Genomic DNA, 23,617 nt, shown 5'->3' with positions numbered 1-23,617 from the left:
GATCCGTCACCTCTAGAATATCATCCATCCACCTTGCCCTTGGTCAGCCCCTCTTCCTTTTGCCCTCCACTCTCCCTAGCATCAGCATCTTCTCCAGGGTGTCCTGTCTTCTCATTATGTGGCCAAAGTATTTCAGTTTTGCCTTTAATATCATTCCCTCAAGTGAGCAGTCTGGCTTTATTTCCTGGAGGATGGACTGGTTTGATCTTCTTGCAGTCCAAGGCACTCTCAGAAGTTTCCTCCAACACCACAGTTCAAAAGCATCCATCTTCCTTCACTCAGCCTTCCTTATGGTCCAGCTCTCGCAGCCATACGCTACTACGGGGAACACCATTGCTTTAACTATGCGGACCTTTGTTGTCAGTGTGATGTCTCTGCTCTTAACTATTTTATCGAGATTTGTCATTGCTCTTCTCCCAAGGATTAAGCGACTTCTGATTTCCTGACTGCAGTCAGCATCTGAAGTAATCTTTGCACCTAGAAATACAAAGTCCTTCACTGCCTCTACGTTTTCTCCCTCCATTTGCCAGTTATCAATCAAGCTGGTTGCCATAATCTTGGTTTTTTTGAGGTTTAGCTGCAAGCCAGCTTTTGCACTTTCTTCTTTCACCTTCATCATAAGGCTCCTCAGTTCCCCTTCGCTTTCAGTCATCGAAGTGGTATCATCTGCATATCTGAGATTGTTAATGTTTCTTCCAGCGATTTTAACTCCAGCCTTGGATTCCTCAAGCCCAACATGTCGCATGATGTGTTCTGCATACAAGTTGAATAGGTAGGGTGAGAGTATACAGCCCTGCCGTACTCCTTTCCCAATCTTAAACCGGTCCGTTGTTCCGTGGTCTGTTCTTACTATTGCTACTAGAGGTGTATAAAATGATGCATACTGTAGAACAAGTAAATAGGGATAAGTTTTTCTTCTTCGTGCATTTTCCTAGAACCCAGTTTATCTGTTGAAGTAAGTAATAGGAGACTTAAACAGATAAAGAGAAGCTCTCCAAGCAGTGCATATTCAAATGATTCTTTTCCATAAAACATAGTGATGACTACCAACTCAACCTGAATGGCTATAAAAGGGAATTAAAGTAATTCAGGAGCTATGCCAAAGTACTCCCTCAAGCATTTGTTCCCCTACAAAGACCAGCCTGATGTCTATAAAGTCAGACAATAGTGCCTTTCCACTCAGGTTTCTTGGCACGGAAATTCAGAGGAATGCACTTTCTCATTGTGGAAGTAACTTGTAGTATTATTTTTCCAATGTCTACCTTGCAATTTCTCATATAAGTTTTCATCAACTGTAAAAAAAGGCTTTTATTATTCTTTTACTTTATCATCAGAGTGCTTGAGGGTTTCTTTTGGGGTGTTTTGTGCCTATTTACTCTGTTTCTGTAGCCGGGGTCCAGCGGGCCTAAATGATGAGCATCACTGGATTGAAGCCCTGCCCTTTTGTGCGGGTGTCATCATTGCACACATGTACAGGTCTTCCATCTGTGTTAAACCCACCATTTTGGCTCCCTTGGCCCACACGTTGCAGATGTACCTGGCACCACTACTGGTATTGTTGTTTTCTGTTGTGTATCTTTCCATTGTTCCAAAACCTCCCTGGAGGCCTAAGCTTTCTATCCTGGCAAAGTTCAGTGGGAATGGTTTCCCCGTATGGTTTTCCTTTAAAATTTAATTGAAGCCAGGGAGACTGCAGGCCACTGGAGCTTTTACAATGAAAGATAGGATATGATAAATAAATAAATCAGAAACCCCCACTACATTCTATCCATGCAGATATCACTGAACTTCTCCTTAGGAAGAAAATATCACAGCAAATTCATTCACATCATATTGAATGACAACTGGTAGGAAAAAGTGCAGACGTGTTCTGCATAGCACTATGACTAGTAGCGATTTAAAATCTTATCCAGTGAGACCCGCACACACATCTGCCCTGAGCAGCCTTAGCTGTTCTTATGTTTTCCCAGACCTTTTCTTTCACCCGAACGTGAATGATGGGACCCAAGGAATGCTATAATGAATCTCTATGGACATTTGTGTTTTTGTGGACCATTACCAGCTTTTGGAAGTAAAACATGTGAAGCTGCTAAGTAACAAACAAGTTTTAAAATATAAAGACAATGATTTAATTGTGGGAATTAAAGCAATACTTATTTCCTGTTCCCACATATATCCTGTGCTAACCGATATGTACCGGAAGATTCACAACCTCCTGTGGATTGAGATTGCTCATTTGTTTTTCTACAGTATTTTCCTGTCCAATTTACAATTTTCACATCTTTAATTCAAGGATCTCTAACAAAAAAAATTGCTAATATTTAGCAAAATTTAGACTGAAGCCAACGATTTACTGCCTATTCTCTAACCTTAACTTTTCAACCTTGTATTGTCAAATTTCCATAGTTATTAGGATAGACAATTTTAGAATAATTCCCATACAGCTGTCATAAGATTAAGATATAATCTGCATCTCTTACTTGCCTGGGTATGAGGATGGCCCAGTTTCCAATTCTGGAGGATATAAATGCATATCTTCAACCCAGCTCTAGCCTGCTGTGAAGACAACCTCCAATCAACTTTTCTTGCTCCATGTCAGAAGTGGTGTTTTCCAACCTCTGCCAGTGCCAATGATGATATTTTTCCAATGGTTATCTGCAGGGAGGATGGGGGGGGTGTCAAAAAAGTAAAGATGGTGGCTGAAACTGTATGAGTGAAGCCTCTGTTTTCCAAGCATGGGGAGAGTGGAATGTGTAGAAGAAAATTTTAGTAGTTTCATTTTTTCCGAACTGGTTGGTGATACAGAAAAAGAAGCAGGGGCAGAATTTCATGCTAGTGATTGATTGATTGAGTGGGTGAATTGGGCTTCACTGATTGCCCTGCATAGTGCCAGAAGGGACTCTCTGATATAAATTAGACCAATGAAAGATTCACAATATCTTTTTCTTTCTTTCTACTACCCTGTGTGTGGCTTGACGGAGCCCTATGGGCCTTTGACATGTTTTTTTGCCAATTAGAATGCAAATGTAAGGCACCTTTATCCCTCATTCTCTGCTTGCTTTTATTAGAAGCAGAATGGAGTAATTTAATCAACATGAAAGTAATATATAACATGAGCAGGGCTGAGACATGGGAGAATTATGGGAAATGGGTTAATCTTTTACTGTCTTTTTGCAAAAGCAATTAAATGGATGCACACAGAGTGGTTGATAATAATGCTACATTATTATGGTGTGCTGTGAATCTTCATTGATGGTTTAAGACATAAACTTTAGATTAAAGAACTAGTCCTTGCCTGCCTGGCTGTCTGTAAGTAATTCTAATAAAATGTGCTTCTGTGGTAAATGTTAGGCACAGTCCTAAGTCAACTCAGAAAATCTTAACAAATCTTTCCAGGGAGACAAAGGTTCTGAAGGACCAGCTGGACCGTTTGGAGCCCCAGGCCTATCCATCAAAGGAGATAAGGTACCATATAGAACAGACCGTATAAACAGAATGCCATATTGCTGAACTGTCAACACTGAAGCTGCCACCTGAAAAATGCCCCAAAAGAATGAAGGATAAAAATAAATTCAGAACAAAGAATAGAGTGAAGATTCAGAGAACAGCTTATTAATCTGCGAGGTGGCTTAGAGATGAAGTTACTAATGCAGAGGCATCTGCAGGGGTGTCAAAAAGGCCAAGATGTTGGTCTCAGCAGTGTGACTGACACTCTGTCACTTTTGTAAGTGCAACATACAATGTTGCATGCACATAACAAAGCGGCAGGTTTTTGATCGTGCTGCCACAACTGTAATAAGGAATTTTTTTAACCCCTCCTGTGGATGCTGCAGCATTAATGAACATGAGATATTTGCTATATAATTGCCTTGTGACATGGTCTCATTGTTTTCCCAATTGTTCTCTGTCTCATTATTCCCTCTCCCCCAGTTATGTTCCTTTTGAATACTTTGTAAACTACTATGCAGTCAGGATGCAGATAAGGCTTTCAAGTTTGAACTTAGAATCAGGATGATGACACTTCAATTAAAGCAATAATTTATGGGAGCATTTTCCATGTAGGGTGAACGAGGGATGGAAGGACTGCAGGGCCTGATGGGACCACCTGGAATTGGCGTCCAAGGAAGTCAGGTAACATCTCATTGGGTCCCCTCCCCCCACCCCCTGCCCCAAATATGTATAAATTGTCTGTGGGAGGCAACTACAATGTATGATTCCTGAGGTCTCTGAAACTGTTTAGTCTCATTGAGCTTCCAACTGTGGCTAAATTCACTGAAGGTTCACTTTGACTATTTGCAGATCTGCAGGCTCATTCATAATTGAGGGTGTGGATATAAGTCACAGAGTTTTATGAACCCTAAGCCATTTAGGATTGCCTAGCAGGGTGGCAGTCACTTATTTCTGCACTGTCTCTCGAAAGATGGGTAGGCTAAATGCCTTACTGTGCTAAAGCCAAACAATTCAGTGCAGAAGCTTCCTTATACCAGGTCAGACTCTTGGTCTATCTGGCTTAGCGTTGGTGATGTAAACAGCCGGGGCTTCTCCAGAGTTTCAGACTGGAGTTCCACAAACCTCCCAAAAGAAGGCTGGGATTGAACCAGGGAACTTCTGCATGCAGAACTGGTACTTCATCGCTGAGCTAGAACCCTGCTGTCTTAATAATAAAAAACAATGTGGTATCTCTTTGCAACAATTCATACTTCTGAATGGCATTTCACAGCAAGCACTGAAAATAGCCACAGCCATCATCAAAAGTAAACAAATTGATTTTGGAGGTTTAGTGGAACATAATGAATTTTTCCGGTCCTCTCAGATCTATAGCTGAACAGTACCAGTCTAGTTTATTTGTTTTTATTCAATTACAGTCAACTATATTTTTTATAATTTAATGTATGTCTGAGTTTAACATCTGCAAATATAAACAAAGAGTTCAGAGTTCACTCCTCATGCAGGAAAATAAACTTTGTATTTGTAAATAGATGTAAATGAAGTGTAAAATCAAGCTGAACACACTAACACTGGATTAATGTTGATTTAAAAACTAGGGGAGGCTTTCATCCATTGGTAACTCTGAATCTGGATTACTTTAAACAGCTGTCTCTACCAGGTACCCATCAGTTGTTTTGGAATGCAACTCCCAGAATTCCAAGCCAACAAGGAATTTTAGTTCATTGAAAATCAGTGGTGGAATGCATGCTTTACATACAGCAATTCCTAGGTTCAATTCTTGGTATCTCAAGGTAGCAGGTAACCTCAGATATGACATGAAAGATGCTGAGGCCTTCAAACTTACTACCAGCCAGAGTGGACACGTCTGGATTAGTCCCTGTGTCAGATTCCCTGATCAAGGGTTTCACAGAAACCCTTATCAGGGCATCTCCCATCGTGTCATTCTCAAAGGTTGCAGGATGGGAGGAAGATGGGAGGGGGTGTGTGAAGTTGGAATGTAAGGGGTTCTTTTGGCTATACGCACATCAAGGACGCGAGGTTGAGATACAATAGAAATGCCATCTGGATGGGGGGGCAGTGACACGCTTCGTGGGAAAGGGAACTAGCGAAGGGAATGTAGTTTAAAGTAGGTTTTGGCGGGAATTCTTTATTCGCAGCTTGCCTTCTGTACCGTTCATTACACTTCAATAAACCAGTTCAAAGAACTCCAGTTTCTTGACTGTGTGTGTGAATGCTTGAATGAGCAGGCGCTGACACCCACATATTGCCAATGCAGTTGTTGTCTTATAGTCTAGGACTGATATTCTTCAAACTGTTTGGTTCCAGCACATCAATATTTTTCCTCAAAAGTCTAATACTACTATAACTGCATAAACAATTTGTGGATGGATATTCTGAAATTCAATTTTTTTAAAAAAAAATCTGTCTATTCTTTGCCAAGCTTACAATAGAAAACATGAGACAAAAGAAATGATACACACTTAAAAATCTTTAACAATAAAGGAATGTTTAAGCTTTGATTTGAATGTACAAGTTACCATGTATTTGTGACCCAATTTTCCTTCTTTATCATATGATAACTGTCTGTTCTGTCAATAAAATTGATATATGAGGAAGGCAATTTTAACAAATGAAAAAATTACATTTTTTAGGGTATTCAAGGGCTAAAGGGTGTGCCTGGTGTGAAAGGGTCACGAGGAATAGGACTGCCTGGGCCAAAGGTATGTATATAGCTATTAAATTTATAGGCTGCCCCAATCTGTTATGATTCTGGCAAGCTTACAAGATACATCAATAAAAGCACAATAAGAACACAGAATATATCATCAAAAGTGAGTTGAGAGAATATCAACAGTTACAAGACCAAAACGTCCCATAAGGAGTCTACCACTCATTCTAACCAAGGGCCTGAGATATTGCCAGGTTTTAAGGACTCATTTCAAAAGGCCTGGGTGGACCCATGAAATAAATGAATATATTATGCAGTAAATAATTTCAGGCTAGTGGTCAAAGTACAGTAAATACAGTACACATAATCTGCATCTAGGAAGAGTTTTATGTGTTATTCATCGTATGTATAAAGCATAAAAGATGGTTTGTAGCATGTATTTAACTCCACTACAACATAGGTAAAGATGTATCAGGACATTACTGCTGTGCTAACTTATCAATTTAAAACATTTATATCCCAGCAATTTCCTATAATATAATTGGCAATTAAAACATCAAGAAAAGCACAGAAATATGAAAAAATAGTAGGGAAGCCCATATAACATCCATAAAGATTTAAACAATAGTTTGGTAAAAATATGAATATCAGATGATCTGCATGAATTGGGGAGTGTCTATGTGAATTTAGGCATGTGGATCAACTTGTGACCAGGTCTAATCATCTGTCAAAACTTGCCTCCTCCCTTAGGGACAGCAGCTAGTAGTTGTTTTCCTGCTTGCAGGAAATCCACCAATCACTTTTCTACAGTTGTCCTGCATTAGATGTGTGATGGCAGCACCAAATACTGAAGGGAAGCACTTTAGCAGGGCAATGAGGATGAGCCTTTATCTGAACAAGAAGATGCTTTTCCATGTCTAGGTAATTGAAGGGCTTAGTGGTGCTGAGAGCTGAGTCCGATTAAACTTGAGAAGGCAACTACATATGCAGAAGTGAAGGGCTCTATTCTTGACATGGAAAAGAATGTGCAAATGATGACGTAATAGATATGTCCATAAATAGATTACTATACGAATCATAAATCAGGAGGAAATATTTGTTCATATATATATATATATATATATGACCATAACAAATTGTGGCAAGTTCTTAGTGGTATGGGGATACCAAGTCATCTTGTCTGCCTCCTGAAGAATCTGTATAATGACCAAGTAGCAACAGTAAGAACAGACCACAGAACAACGGACTGGTTTAAGATTGGGAAAGGAGTGCGGCAGGGCTGTATACTCTCACCCTACCTATTCAACTTGTACACAGAACACATCATGTGACATGCTGGGCTTGAGGAATCCAAGGCTGGAGTTAAAATCGCTGGAAGAAACATTAACAATTTCAGATATGCAGATGATACCACTTTGATGGCTGAAAGTGAAGAGGAACTGAGGAGCCTTATGATGAAGGTGAAAGAAGAAAGTGCAAAAGCTGGCTTGCAGCTAAACCTCAAAAAAACCAAGATTATGGCAACCAGCTTGATTGATAACTGGCAAATAGAGGGAGAAAATGTAGAAGCAGTGAAAGACTTTGTATTCCTAGGTGCAAAGATTACTGCAGATGCTGACTGCAGTCAGGAAATCAGAAGACGCTTAATCCTTGGGAGAAGAGCAATGACAAATCTTGATAAAATAGTTAAGAGCAGAGACATCACACTGACAACAAAGGTCCGCATAGTTAAAGCAATGGTGTTCCCCGTAGTAACATATGGCTGCGAGAGCTGGACCATAAGGAAGGCTGAGCGAAGGAAGATGGATGCTTTTGAACTGCAGTGTTGGAGGAAAATTCTGAGAGTGCCTTGGACTGCAAGAAGACCAAACCAGTCCATACTCCAGGAAATAAAGCCAGACTGCTCACTTGAGGGAATGATATTAAAGGCAAAACTGAAATACTTTGGCCATAGAATGAGAAGACAGGACACCCTGGAGAAGATGTTGATGCTAGGGAGAGTGGAAGGCAAAAGGAAGAGGGGCCGACCAAGGGCAAGATGGATAGATGATATTCTAGAGGTGATGGGTTTGTCCCTGGGGGAGCTGGGGGTGTTGATGACTGACAGGAAGCTCTGGTGTGGGCTGGTCCATGAAGTCATGAAGAGTCGGAAGCGACTAAACGAATAAACAACTATATATATACAATATAATTGTATTTATTTTATTTTATTTTATTTTTACAAGGGAGAAGTGGGTCCATCTGGAGAAAAAGGAGATATAGGAGCACCAGGAAGTGGACAACCTGGACCTAAAGTGAGTCTGTTTTGTACCCATAGATCTAGAATTTGTTTAATTTTTGCTTGAGGGAATGAACTTCCTTTTCAGTTGTGATTTTGGCAACTGCATAACCCAAAGGGTTTCTTCTCTGAATGCGGTAGAAATATCTGTTACGTCAGTTAATGATGGCACACAAATATTTGTCAGTATTTCTGGCAAAATGCACCACAGTTATGGTTCAGTGGGCATTCTTGCAACACTGAAGGCTGACAATATCAGAGTGAGTTAAGGTACTCAGTTTCTTTTAAGATAAAAGCAAGGGTTCTTACCTGAATTTAACACATTTGAAGAATTAGATTTCAAAGTAATCAAGCATCCATCCCCAAACAATGCAAATATGTTGAACATCTTTTCTTTTACATTAAAAAAAAACACTTTCTTTCAAAGGGAGACCCAGGAAGACCAGGATTTCCAGGAGAAAGTGGGAAACCAGGAATAATAGGGTTATCAGGGAAAAAGGTAATTGGTTTGTTTGTTTCATATATACGGCTCTCCCAGACAGGACTGTAGATCCATCAGTTGAGTGAGACCAAGGCACCCCTTCATGTTCCTTTGCCCCCATCACCTTCACTATGTGTTTGAAGCAGGAAGAAGCTAGAAATCTACCATGATTACAGTATGCATGCATGGGAGTAGTGCTATGGAAATGGGGAGGGGGTACATTTCCACCTTGCTCAATTGATGAAATCTGTTTGAAAGATCCTGCAGATACTTTCCTAAAACAAAAAAAATTCAGTTAACACTATATTATTCCCCACCAATTTTGCCTCAAGATTCACTCATGCTGATTCAGAGAGATCAAGTTTTAGTCACATTTTTTATCCATGCTACCATATTATATGTGTATTTATAGTAATGAGATTATGGAAGTGATCCTGTGGACCAGTCATAGCATCCTGTGAGGGCTTCTTCACATTCACTTGTTCTGTCACAATTGTGCTGGGATAGGAGGTGAATTATATGCAACCATAGAGGGACTGTGAGTTTGATTATCAAAGGATGAAGCCAAGGATGGAAGGTAATGGGAAAAGCCAAAAGGTGGTGTATGTGGGAGAGAGGAAGTCTTCTTTTGTTTATTGCTTATATCCACAGTCCATCACAGTAGATTACTTTTCCCAGCAAAACACTGATACTGGCAATGAGCCTGGCTTGGAGAAAAAACACCTGTGAAAAAGTGGCTAGAGTGGAAAGGATTTAGCACTCTTACTCCTTGCTTGCATGTCCTTTTGACTCCTTGAAGCACATGGGCATCATCCTACCCTTTGTACATGAATGGGGTGGATCCAATGTAAAAGATGCCCATCAGCTGCATTTTAAATGTAATTTGGGCCTCAGGCAGTAAGGAACATACTATTCTCCATGCTGTTCCAAATTTATACTAAGAAGAAAATTTTACTATTATATTTAGATCACTTAAACCTCACACATCAATTCACATACTCTTTTTTTAAAATAGGGTGAATGCTATAGACACTTCACTACCATAATCCGGCCTTGCATTTTTTATATTTTTATCTGATTATTATCTTAAAGCTACTGAACTTTTCATGTTTTAGTTTGTTGTTCCAGATGTGCTGTAAATACTGTTTTGTTTGTTTTTGGAACAGTGCAATATATTTATCATGTTGAGTGGAATTAATGCCTTAATCTTGTTTATGATAGGGAGAACAAGGACCACCTGGTCCAAGAGGCCCAGAGGGAATGCCGGGGAAAGGGGACATGGGTCCAAAGGTATGACTTAATATATTTATTTTGTAATTGTGAAGTATGGGGAGCAGAGAAGTAAAACATCTTGAAGAATCAAGCTGTACAATTGGTATTTTTTTCATCCAAGTTGATGCTTCTTCAAAAATGCTTCTGAGTTTAAATATTTTCAATATAACTTATAAAAAACTTGTGAACAAGAAGTGATTTTTAGTTGTTCATATGTGGACTGAGATCACAAAGTCTGGCAGAGAAAAGACACTGTCATTTAAAAGAATCTCCAAGCTGCAGCTCAGATGTGGCTTGCTGGACCTGCTTTTCCACATCAGTTAGGCTTGGAGAGAAAAAAAACCCTTTGCATTGGCTTTCTTACAAGGCCTTTTTCAAGAGTAATTATAATGCAGAGTATCATCTGAGGGACAGGATTATTCTATGCAAATCTCTAGTTGCCCAAAGTCATGAAGACAGGTCACAAATTTAACCCAAAACAAGTCAAGGAAACCATATTTTGCATGAGAAAAATCCCCCAAATACCTGTCAGATTACATATGTCACAACGTGAGTTCTCCAGTGATTCTGTATCAGGCAGACTATTAAGCAAAGGGGTGGTGGTAAACTTGCTAAGCCTGGAGCTTAGAAATGAATTGGAAGAAGGCAGTGGCAAACCACTTCCATATTGCTAATAGGAAAACTACATGGACATGCCCATAAAATCCAGTTTGGTCAAGTGGTTAAGGCACCAGGCTAGAAACCAGGAGGCTGTGAGTTTGAGTCCCGCCTTAGGCATGAAAGCTGGCTGGGTGACTTTGGGCTAGTCACTCTCTCAGCCCAACTCACCTCAGAGGGTTGTTGTGGGGAAAATAGGAGGAGGAAGGAGTATTTAGGTATGTTCCCCACCTTGAGTTATTTATAAAAATAATAAAGGTGGGATAAAAAAAAACTTTAAAAAATTAACCAAGGATCAAGACAAATCTAAAGGAGATTTTACTGTATTTCGTTCTTTATATCTTGGAATATAGGGAGAGAGAACAGATTTAAATGCATTAGGCTTTATTAGATCCTGTGCAGACTTCAGTTGCAGGGCAAAGGAGCAATATCTTGGAACAGATTCAAGAAACCAGCAAAATATCTTGCCAAGAAAGTTGGGGCCTTTTAATGTCTGAAGATGAAAAATGCCTGGAATTTAGGCCTATAAAGCCTCCAATACACACTCACTGCTTTTCCCCCCATAGCATGGATCTGTTCTAAAAAATATTCCTAGGTAGAAGTTGTAGTTAATCAATTCAGATTGCCACCAGATAGATTAGTCAGAAACCTTGTATGCTAATATTGCTTTTCTTTTTTTAACCAGGGTGAAGAAGGTCAGAAAGGTGCTCAAGGATTAGAAGGCCCAAGAGGTGTTGCAGGCCCTCCAGGACCAAAGGTGCGTTTGGTACATTTCTGAATTGTTTCTGAGGGTGGCATTCTGTATCTGATAAACATGCAGATTATCAACTACAGTTCATATAAGGCTAGTGCAGTCCATATAATGCAATTTTGTGTTGATATCCAAGTACAAATGTGTTGATATCCAAGTACATAAACTAATTGTTTTCTTTTAGGGTGAACCTGGAATCAAAGGTGACATTGGTCCTCCTGGCCCTTCAGTACGTGGGCTACCTGGCCCCAAGGTAAATAACCTATTGGGTGTTCACAAGAAGAATATTTATCCAATGTTAGCCCTGCAAGGTAGTCCCGACTAGAGGCACAACCAGGAGTATTAGCTGTATCTTTATTGTAAGGTTACATTAACAGAATCTTGCAAGACTGAAAGTATTTCTCCCCTCCTTTCCTTTCACTATCCAGAAAACCAGGGAGGGTCCCTTCTGAAATGCTTCCCACACCCTCCCTCCTCCTATAGGCTGAGACATCTTTTACATGTGGGCTGCCCAGTCTGCAGCTCTTCCTCCCCCTGTCTCCCAAGGTCATTCCCATATACCATTATACCTGAATGCAGGAATTTCCAAAGGAATAGCCATTAGTTGTTGTTTATTCATTCAGTCGCTTCCTGTCCTAACAGCCAGGAACCACGCTGAGACAAGGAATAGGTCTCTAGTGTTTTATTACTGCTACATAAACAGAAAATCCTAACAAACTGAAGAAGCGTGGGAAAAACCCAGACATATAAACCCCAAAGGCTAAGGCGGGCCCGATCGGTGTCTCTTGGAATGGCTACCTAATTCCTCAGTGCTACGCATGCACTTTACAGCCTGGATGGGAGCCCCCTGCTCGCCATCCTTACTCATGACATCACCCTCCCCTCCAGATTCACATTCCATTTCAGCCCCCTCCCTTCCAGAGGCTTGATAAGAGTCGATGTCTCCTTCTAAGGTCCCATGGGAACTGGGCAATGATGGAAAGTCTTCAAAGGAAAACTCCTCCAAACTTTTCTGGTAGACTGCCCTGGGATCTCAAGACTACTGGCGGAGCTGCTGCTGCTGCTGCTGGCGCCGGTTGTGGGTTAATCGGAGCTGGTTATTGTAACTGTTGTAGCATGGCAGCTTGTAATGTGTTGACCTGTAGATCTACCTGTTGTTGGTGTTGTTGCAGGGCTGCTGCTAATTGTTGGATGGCGAGCCGAATTTCTTGGTTTTCTGAAGACATTTCCAAATGTCTCCCCCTTAATTTCTTTGTCCCTCCCTCTTTCGATGGGAGTAAGAGTTTGTTAGGATTGATGTCCTAACCGCCAGGAACCATGCTGAGACAAGGAATAGGTCTCTAGTGTTTTATTACTGCTACATAAACAGAAAATCCTAACAAACTGAAGAAGCGTGGGAAAAGTCTAGACATATAAACCCCAAAGGCTAAGGTGGGCCCGATCTGTGTCTCTTTGAATGGCTACCTAATTCCTCAGTACTACGCATGCGCTTTACAGCCTGGATGGGAGCCCCCTGCTCGCCATCCTTACTCATGACACTTCCAACTCTTCGTGACTTCATGGACCAGCTCACACCAGAGCTTCCTGTCAGTCATCAACACCCCCAGCTCCCCCAGGGACAAGTCCGTCACCTCTAGAATATCATCTATCCATCTTGCCCTTGGTCGGCCCCTCTTCCTTTTGCCATTAGTAGATTGCAGCAAAAACAAGAGTTTTGTGGCATTTAAAAAAATAACTTTATAATGGCATATGTTTTAAGAGATTATAGTCCACTTCATCAAATGCATGGAGCATTGTTCTGGGATAGCAGTATATGTACAATGCAAGAAAGGGAAAGATAATTTTAAAAAAAGGATACAAGAGAAATGCAATATAAAAGGTACAGGCAGTGATAATCACATTCTTGACAGTGACGGTTCACCAAACAGTTGTTAGATTTGACAGAAGCATTTTTGAATTGCTGAGCCAATCAACCATCTGTAGAATGATAGTCCCTTTGGTTTGGTTGAATCCACTGGAAATACCATTGAACCTTTTAATCAGTTGTAGTAGCTAAGCTGTTTTGGAATGAAATTGGTTTTTATAATTCCTTTGCATTTATATGGTATACCCTGCCCTTATACCAAGTCTCCAGTTGATCAAACCATTGGTCCATTCAGCTTAGTGTTGCTTATACTTGCTGTTAGCGTCTTTACTAAGAAATCTTTCCCAGGACACATCAGGACATTTTGTGTGCAAAATATGTGCCATTTTGCATGCTATGAGTTATAACTCTTCCTAATTAATTGTAGACAAAATGGATATTAATTTTACAAGACAGAATTTTATTTTCAATTCCTCTTCTAACAGAAAGTCATATGAAAAAAATTCTTTTTATCTGGAATTTTTGAATTAGCTTAATTGTTGGAAGGACCTTCTCCCAGTCATAGTTTGAGACATAACTGCTCATCCAAACAGTTCAGGTCAATACCTGAAGGTGTCATTTTCCAAAAAAATCAAACATAGTGTGATTGTTTTAATTTATTATTTTTTGTATGTTTAGGGTGAACAAGGATACCCAGGCCCACCTGGAAGTGATGGAAGCCCTGGACATACAATTTTGGGACCTAAGGTAATAAATAAATCAATAAATATTATTTATTATTTGTAATTTAAAAATGAAGTGAATTGAATATGACCTCATGCCAATATGAAAATTTTAATTTAGTATTAATAGTAAGGGTAGGCAACCTGTGGTTCCAAATTCACATGTGGTCTCTGAATCTCGTTTTAGAATCACTTGTGTCCCTGCACGTTAAAAACTGATAATATATAATAATATTCCACTGGCACCTATGTAAATGTTGTACCAATTTTCAGGTAAGGGACTCAAATCAAACTACTGCAACATGGAGGAAAACATTTTGATTCCTTCTGTGAATCCAAATGTGGATGTAGTTTATTAATCATCTTAGACCTGCAGTAGCAGTCTTGTTAGCAGTTTCAATGTGCTAATGGGATGAAATAGAATTACAAATGGATACTTATGAAGCTGACAAAGACTAGAGATAAATGCCCTTCCATCCTTCATGTCTCTGAGTCCTAGACCTCAAATGTGGATGTAGTTATCATCTTAGACCTGCAGTAGCAGTCCTGTTAGCAATTTCCGTGTACTTGATGGGTACTGTCCTGTGCCAGATACAGCCTGAGAATATAGTCTCATAGCTGCTAAGCAAAATTCAGCTATTGCATATGTAATATCGGTGGCACACTCTGCCAGGACAAATAAGATCTATATTCTCCTCTACTTGGTAAGCTTTTAGAAGAAACATGATTAAGGTAGTTTGTAAGTCCCTATAAAAATTGCAATATAGTAAGATGTGGCATTTTATTGCATGAATACACAAGAACAAACCCGTTTTTTGTAGTTTTATATGCAGAGATGTAGAAAAATGGAGCATTTCAACCTTTGATCACATACTTGCACATTTGAAATGGCACAGTCTACATTCAGTGATGTATTCTGACTTTGTGTTAGAGAAATTAGAACAATTTGCCGAAAAATTGTTCTTCTAATCTCAGGAGGAAGTTAATTGGACAAAATACTAAGCCCTTAAAAGTGGGATATTGTTTGGGATGTTCACAAAGTAAAAACATCTGCTTGGCAATTCTGTTTAGTATAAGAATTTGGAAGTCAGAATACAGAGGTTTTGCCCTTAAATTTCCTTCTTCATTGAGAGAATTAATAGGAATTTACTTGATATATCAAACATTGGCAGCAATCCAGAAGAATCCTTTAGATACATCCAATATGACTTCGGCTTTCTCTGTTTTTCCTGGAAAGTAGTTTCTCTAATGTTTACCTTTTTTTTTTTTTTTTACTAGTACCGGCTGTTCAAAATATAGGCAGGAATAGGACAAAAACTAAATGTGATCTAATGTAATCTAAATTCAGGAAGCAACTTCATTAAGTTTCGATCAATCATATCAACTATATTAATTTAAAAATATTTAATGATTTTATCCCTCCTGGTACTATTAATATTATAATTTGGCAGCAACATTTGATAGGACTCTGGAGGTGACAGGGTTGCACACTTCTGAAATACTTTACTGTACCACTTCTAACATGTCAGTATTAATTGAGAGAATTTATATTAATGCTTTTGATTTGTGTTCAGGGTGCTCCAGGTGTTATTGGACCTCCTGGACCACCAGGGGCCAAGGGGGATGGCTTTCCTGGTTCACCAGTAAGTGTAACTTCACTTATAATTTATCTATGACATTTAAGAATAATGAATGAGGGACTTCTGGTGGGGAAATGGCTGACTGAGCAGCTGTGCCTGCGGGTTTAGTGGGTGGAGCTGACAATGCAGCAATTTTCTTCGGGCTCAGGGAGGTTTTCCTGAAACCCAGAAATGTTCTCCAGATAAAGGAGTCATCCCATCTGTTCTCTGGACAGCTGCCTGCAGCCAGAAGATCTCAAACAGCATTTCATGTTCGATTCGTAACAGCTAGCTGGGAGGAGGGGCTGTCATCATTTTCCAAGCTGCACTGTAGCCTTCAAGGGACACTAAGACTGGCTACCCCATTTCTAAATCACTAAATTTATGGTTTTTTTAAAGTATGCGTAACCTAAGAGAGGCTTTTTACAGTGAGGAGAAGCTGGCTCTCTTGGTGCTCATCATTATTTTTGGGATTTCTTTTTTAAAAAATGCTTTTTTAAGTTTTGGACTTTGTTTTCCTTCCAAATATAAAGGAGGATTGAGAGTAAACAATTGTCTTCCTGTTATTATTTTTGTACTAAATTTGAAGATATTAGCATTTTTCTACACATTGTATTGGCTGATTTGAACCTTCAGCTTTTTGTTTCTATTCTCCTATGGGAACTGTCTGCCTATCTCACTCTTGCTTGTGTAAACACATTCTGGAACTTTTCTATATCTTTGACTTTTGCTGGTTAAGCTCCTAGGGGGTGCCATAATCTACTGCGTGAGACATGGAAGATTTTAAACAGATTTTTCTGACTTCCACCAAGATTTTAAACAGATTACTTCTGACTTCTACCAAGCTTTTATACAAGATATTCAGGACATTGTGGAAAATATGAGGTCTAAAATGTACCATCAGGTTGGGGATGTGGTGGATGAAATTGAGGAATTCAACAGTGACAGAAATGTTTCTTCTAAGAGTGAGATTGGGATTTCTGTTGAGATGCTGGATGAACATTGGATAGTGGAGTTGGAGAAATTTAAGGGAAAGAGAGATCTGCAAGCAATAAGTGAAATGGACTTTCTGGTGGAATGCCATGAAAAAGAAGGAGTCATTATGTATAGGAGGTTTTTTGAAGAGAAGCTGGAATTTTTAAGGGGGGCAGTTGGGCTGTTCGATTTTTTAAAGAGAAAGCTCTGTGCAAATTGTGGATATGTAAGCTCTGTGCATATGGATATGTAAATGCTCTGGTTTATTCTGAAGTAGGATAAGGGTTAAAGAATGCTTATCTGGATTTCTTTAAAGGTTCGACTGATGTTATTTGCTTTTAAGGATTTGGATTAAGATTATTAGGGTATAAAAATGTTTATTTGGATGCTTTTAAGGATTTGATTTAAGGCTACTGTTTTGAATTGTTTTTGTTTTTTGGGTTTATTAAGATTAATATTATCAAAACTGTTGTACTATTAAGTATAATGGCAGACAATTTGCTTTTTCATTTGATTCTTATAATAGTAGACAGAAATGTATAGAACAGTAGTAGGAAGGGAAAAATGAAATAATCTTTTGGTGGGGAAATTGTTTAAGAAGTCTATATCCATTTTTTTTCCTTTATTTTAATATAAGGGGGGATTAACTGTACTTAGTGATTTTATAATGTGCTAAAGTTGGTTTAATATAAGAGATTAATGTATGAGATTGATTATGGAAATTTTTGTAAATCCTTGCTGTTAAAAGTCGGAAGTCACATCTTTCTTTAATTTTGAAAAAAAACACCTTTCTCTTGTGTTTTCATAACGTTTGTTTTTTTTTTCTTTTTTGTAGTTTTCGTTTTTTGTTTTGTAGTTTTTATCCTTGTCTTGAAACTTAATTAAATTATTCTTAAAAAAAGAATAATGAATGGGGTTATTATATATATATATATATATATGAAGATGAAGCAGCTTTATAATGGCTGTGTGCACATATAATACTAAACCATGATTTTTTAAATCATGGTTTGTTGAACAAGTCAAACTTGTCTGCACATTGTGTTAAGCCAAAAATAAATCATATTATGTCTTAGTGGAAAGTGTGAACCCCTGTGTCAGAATTTTCTTCTTAGTCCTGTCAGCACTGAATGGCAGGGATTCCCCAGGATTTCAGACTTTTCTAGATTTTCCTGGGGATGCTAGGAATTGAATTTGGGCTCTTACACCTGCAAAGTGTATCCCTTTCCTGAGGGCCTCTAATTCAAGGAAACACACATGTTCATGCAAAACCAAAAACCTGTCTTTTATTGTTCTGTAAAGTTAATTTATCTATCTGTTTTCTATAACCCTGCTAGGGACCTCTAGGAATGCCAGGCTTTCCAGGACCAAGAGGCCTTAAAGGAGCTGGTGATCCAGGTCAAAAGGTGCTGATGTTGTGGTCCTATTTGCCATTTAAAATATATGTCCTTCTAAACTGCAATATTGTTCTGAGGAAGTATCTTTTGTAAAATACAGACAATCCAATGGACTCTTTAAGTAATAAATATATTTCTTTGTAAAAGAAACAAAACACGCAGATATCATTAATATTATTCTACAGCAGTGTTTCTGAATCTTAGCACCTCTAAGATGTGTGGACTTCAACTCCCAGATGGGCTGGGGGATTCTGGGAGTTGAAGTCCACACATCTTAGAAATGCTAAGATTCAGAAACATTGTTCTACAGCATTTTCTGGCAGCTATAAAACAATTTGGCTTTTATTCTCTTGTTATATTTGGGTGGATTTCCACACTCCATTGTGTCAAATGAGCATTCTAACAGTATCATGTCATTTGGAGAATTAGAGCTGCTAATTATATGCAGCAAAGACTCACGTTCATTTGTGCTGACAAATACAAAGTGCATTTGTAGAGCTATCATTTGTGTCCATGCTGTTGGCATTACGCATGAGATTCTCAGCAAGTTGTAGAAAAATCCAGAAAGCTCTGAGTGGACTTCTGTATGTCTTGCAAGACTTAGGTTTGGGAGGAAATTCTCTCTCTGAAAGGTGAACATTTAAAGTTGTTGTGCTCTTGAAATCCAGCAAATTCTCTCAAATTTGGTTTGGCTTTGGCTCTATGAACAGGATTTGCATCAAGGAAAGCTGATGATAATATACTTCAAAAAACACTACACACATTGTAGTGTAAAAAACCATGTATGAAGGAACAGGTCACCTGGGGGGGAAAATTGTACTAAGTCTTATTGCAGTTATGTGAACAGTTTGATCTGGAATCCATATCCAGGAGCTAAAGCAGTGTTTCTCAAATCTGGCAACTGTAAGATGTGTGGACTTCAACTCCCAGAATTCCCCAACCAGCCTGGGGAATTCTTGGAGTTGAAGTCCACACATCTTATAGTTGCCAAGTTTGAGAAACACTGAGCTAATGCACAACTGCCTTTGTGACTAGAATACAGCAAGAAAGAAAGGGCAAAAGGGAGGGAAGGGGAGGAGGGAGGAATATGTCTTTTCCCCCAGGGAAAAGATTTCTTGCACCAGCTGGATTGGTCTGTTTGCCCTTGTAGCCCAGTATTGCCTATTCTGGCTTTTCTGAACCTCAGGACTGTTTCACATCACAACATCGTATATCTGATACTAGAAATGGCAGGGATTGAACCTAGGGCTTTCTATGGTACGTCACTTTTTTCATGTTCCCTATTACTGAACAGAAGAAGCACTGTCTTAAGAGCTTAATCTGGTGAGCTTTATGTGAAGTCTCTCCCCCTCACCATCATTACTAATTAACTCTTCATCTTGCCTGCAAATTATTCTTCCTCTTTGAGGGAAAGCATGGGTAAAAAACCAGTTTGACTAAGAGTAATCCCAGTTTGGAGGAAGTAATGGGGAGAGTGGGCTCCTGCCTGCTCATCTTCCATGGGTCTTCCCCAGATGCAGGAGTTTGCCTGAGCCTTCTTGATCCAGAATGTATATGGAGGTTCCTGCTGGTTTAGCCAGCATACATCTTCCCTTGTTGTCCTGGGCAAGACAGATTTTTCCCCCTATGCATGAGAAGACAGAGAGTGATTGTCTCCTCCCGTATGGAGAAGAACATGTGAAGGCAGGCTTTCCTCTATTCAGCTCTGTCTTTGAAGATACCCTACCCATCAGTAGGTGGAAAGGTGGATCCAGAGTTATAGGGTTAGATTGAAGAGGTATTTCCTCTCTTCTGGCTGGAACACTTGGCATGTGATCTGCTTTCACAGAGGATTTGTGAAATCCAAAATTTCATTGTAAGAGTCTGTAGAAAACAGCATACAAGCTATACAACCACTCTCCCATCTGTTTGCTGAGTTCTACACCTCTATGGCCATTTAGATTGTGGCTGTGAGAGAGACTGTATACCTAGCTCAGTTTTTTTCAACCTTAGCAACTTGGGGCTTTTCAACCATGGCTGGCTGGGGAATTCTGGGAGTTGAAGTCCACAGATCTTACAGTTGCCAAGGTTGAAAAACACTGCCCTAGCTTGTGTAGCTATTTCTTCTTTTGGGGTGCATGAGATGGTAATGGGTAAGTAGAAGGCAGAACTTCACCAAGCAGCTTAAGTCCCAATAGAACCAAAATGTTTCAGAGGCCTTATGTGCAAGGTATGAAATCACACAACATTTTAAAAAAAGTTCTGCCCATTTGCTAGGAATCCTCAATTGCTGCTCTGAAAAGAATACTCCAGGTTGCATTCTGCTAGGGCAGCAACACTAGTAGCCTCATTGTAGGTTAGGTAAGCTATAGTGGCAGCACTTTTTATATCAGGCTTACTGACTTTAAACTGCAGACCACATGGCTCAAGCATCTGGTCTAAGTTTTGGACTTTCCTGCTCCTTCCCTATCCCCTGCTGTTTGTAGTACCTCAATTAATGAAGTCCTGCAAAATTTAAAAGCTTGCAAGCCCATTTATCTCACTTTGGCTGTTCCTCATAAAGGTAGCACTCGGCTGTGGGTATTTTCCTCCATGAAATAATACAGCTATTGTTGCTTTCCAAATAATTCATGAAATGTGGCAGATACATTATTGTTATTGCTATTCTTTTCTCCATAAGGACTATTTTTTTCTTCTTTCACTATTGACATTGTGAAAGGAGGAAAGTCTAACAGATCCTTTTTGAGCCTACACCTAATCGTTAATTTCAACTGCACTGCTCTAATCCCCAGATATTTAAAAACAGCTTTGTTTAACTGAAAAGCCCCCAGTAATAAATTTGCATACAAGTCAACTGGAATGCCACTTAGTTTCACCGTATAAGAATGTTCCCTGAAGATCAGTCGGGGCTCTGTTTTCTTGGCTTGAGAGATGGCTCACACATGTGTCCAGCAGAGAACTGGAATTTGATGTAACAGAGGCTCAATTCACACAAAATCGCCTGTGGGATGCATGAGTTGTATGGGCACCGCCTTGTTGTTGTGTACATGGCACACAGTAAAGGAGCAGAGCTGTAATCGCCAGTGAAGATAAAATGCATGACTTCCAAGAAATTGCAGCCTAAATAGCACAGTGGTAGGCAGAGGCGCCACGGTATTCTTTCTATGAACCAGATCAAAGACCTATACCACCAACATCGTCCCTAGGAGACGTGGTAGGCCAGCTGCAGGAAGAATGTCTTTTTAAACTGTGACCTCTCAGGTTCTGGCTGAACTCCCAAAAAGAGCAAAATGGCTGTTCCTCACTCCAGGCATCCTATTAATCTCATGGCTATCAACCATTCAGGGCTGGTGGACTGGCTCAAAATATGTTGCTGCCAGAAGAGAAGGATCAGCAATAATGGTGGAATGTTTCTCTGCTGCATCCAAGTCTATTGGGTAACTTAGAGGGCTAAGATCTAATGTGTGATTTCCCAGGAGAAAAGCATAACAGCCACTGTCCTTCAGCTCCTAATGCTGACATTGAGGCTGGCAGTATGGAATAGGTGGAATTTTAAAGTTTGGACCCAGTTACGTGATTGTTCTGATAACTATAGGCATTATAAATATATCTACTATCTTGCTGTCTTATTTATTTTAAATGCTTTTATTCCTCTTTTCTATTATAAAGCATTCAAAGCACTCCCATCCTCCCTCCTTTTTGTCTCTTTTTGTCTCTGATGGTGGGGGAGAGAGTTTGGTAGCTATTCCTTCCAGGGATACCAATTTTGATTTTATAGCTCTTGCATATGTCAAACCAGTCACAGTCTTTTGGAGTTGGGTGGCCTAGAAATTTGATTATTAAATAAATAATAAAGAGCTAACAACAGTAATAAAAAACAAGAATTTTTTAAAAATGCAATGTCCAGTGAAAATCAAGTTGGCAATACATTTCCTCTCTTTTGGCACTACATAAGAGTAGGCTGACCATATTTCCTTGAGACAAAAACGGGACATTGGGATGGCAAAATGGGACGAGTTTAAAAATGGGACATTGGGATGGCAAAACGGGACAGGGCTGGGCGACAGGCCGAATCGGCAGGCAGGAACTTCTCTGGTTTTCTCAGACTGGGAATCCTCGGATTCCTTCGTTTGCGAGAGGCAAGGCTGGGCTGGAGAGTCTAGTGAACAGTTGTCCCCGACAAGCCGTTCCTCCTCTGGCTGTGCTTTTATGTTCTTTTCTTCCCGCTGTTTCAAGGCAGGAGCCAATCAGCTCGCCCTTTGATCACTGCCTATCAGCTGATCCTGTTTTTCTCTTTTTAGGTTTCCCGCCGGGTTGAGCTCTGCGGCTTTTCCCCCGCCGTTTCTGCCGAGCTCCCCCTCTATCCACTCGAAGTCAGACTGCATTCTGACAGGTTCACGGGAACTTTCAAATTTTTAAGTAAGGTTTTTAAGAAAACAGGACAAAATGGACATTTATATTAAAATGATGGGACAGTCTGTAAATGTTAAAAAAACGGGACTGTCCCATTCAAAACGGGATGTATGGTCAACCTACATAAGAGGTCACCCTACTTCTAGTTCCTTACACAGGGCTAGATCTGATCTATCAAATCTAGTTGGAAGTGGCCCACACAAGCCAGATTTGGCTTGTTCTGTCAGGCAAAATGGAAATGAAGCAGATCTTTTCCTCCATCTGTCCCACTGTCATTCCCATCCTCCTTCTACTGCCTCGTTTATGAAATGAGAGGAATCTCTGTGAAAATGAAAATAGGTACAAAATGACAACGGCCTCATTTCACTATTATACGTGGTAAAGGTATAAGAAATAGTTCTGAACTTCTGATTTCCAAGAGCTCTGGCAGAGATGGTTCAGTGTCCACGGGGGTTGTTGGGAGAATTGTGTGGTTGGGAAATGTGACTGCTGTTGAGCCATAACTGTACTGGAGCTACATTTGTAGATCCAGGGACTGAGAGACTCAAAGCCCGCAGAACCCTCAAAAAGGAATGTAAGTTGTACAAGAGATTGGTGCAAAGCTTGCTGGGAACATTAATGATAAGCAGTCTAAACTTGTCTATACTGATTTGGCAATATGTCAGTGGAAAGCAGTTTGCTCCCAAGCAAGAATTCATAGAATTGTAGTTTAAAATGTGCTGTTTGTGCTTATCCCTGGCAACTTCACAAATGACTTCAGATACAACACTAGCTGAGTAATTTAGGAATCATTTGGCTCCACCTACTGGTAATATTTAGCACTTCGAGACTCTCAACACAAATATTTAGTGCCAATTCTAATTGTGTAACTTTGCTAAAGCTACTTGAAGCCGCTTCCTCTGGAGTTATTAGATTTTTCTCCCACCTTTTTTTAAACACACACACATAACTCAAGGTGGCAAACATACCTAATACTCCCTCCTCTTTTCCCCACCACAACCACCCTGTGAGGTGAGGTGGGCTGAGAAAGAGCAACTGGCCCAAAGTCACCCAACTGGCTTTCACGCCTAAGGCAGGACTAGAACGCAGAG

General features: G+C 39.8%; 1 protein-coding gene across 3 annotated transcripts in view; it reads left to right on the top strand.

Moving 5' to 3' along the window:
- Window positions 1–23,617, top strand: part of COL28A1 (collagen type XXVIII alpha 1 chain) — an 88,741-nt gene that overhangs the window by 40,650 nt on the left and 24,474 nt on the right. For all 3 annotated transcript variants that reach the window (XM_063303676.1, XM_063303675.1, XM_063303677.1), the window contains exons 14-24: window positions 3,397–3,465; window positions 4,063–4,131; window positions 6,102–6,170; window positions 8,344–8,412; window positions 8,824–8,895; window positions 10,099–10,167; window positions 11,492–11,563; window positions 11,742–11,810; window positions 14,100–14,168; window positions 15,718–15,786; window positions 18,075–18,143. In XM_063303676.1, the coding sequence (XP_063159746.1) occupies window positions 3,397–3,465; window positions 4,063–4,131; window positions 6,102–6,170; window positions 8,344–8,412; window positions 8,824–8,895; window positions 10,099–10,167; window positions 11,492–11,563; window positions 11,742–11,810; window positions 14,100–14,168; window positions 15,718–15,786; window positions 18,075–18,143 (765 nt within the window). The remainder of the gene's footprint in view (window positions 1–3,396; window positions 3,466–4,062; window positions 4,132–6,101; window positions 6,171–8,343; window positions 8,413–8,823; window positions 8,896–10,098; window positions 10,168–11,491; window positions 11,564–11,741; window positions 11,811–14,099; window positions 14,169–15,717; window positions 15,787–18,074; window positions 18,144–23,617) is intronic.

Source organism: Candoia aspera, chromosome 4 (assembly GCF_035149785.1).
Source record: "Candoia aspera isolate rCanAsp1 chromosome 4, rCanAsp1.hap2, whole genome shotgun sequence".
Lineage (NCBI taxonomy): Eukaryota > Metazoa > Chordata > Lepidosauria > Squamata > Boidae > Candoia > Candoia aspera.
The sequence above is the reverse complement of the archived record's forward strand: the minus strand, read 5'-3'. Positions and strand labels throughout refer to the sequence as shown.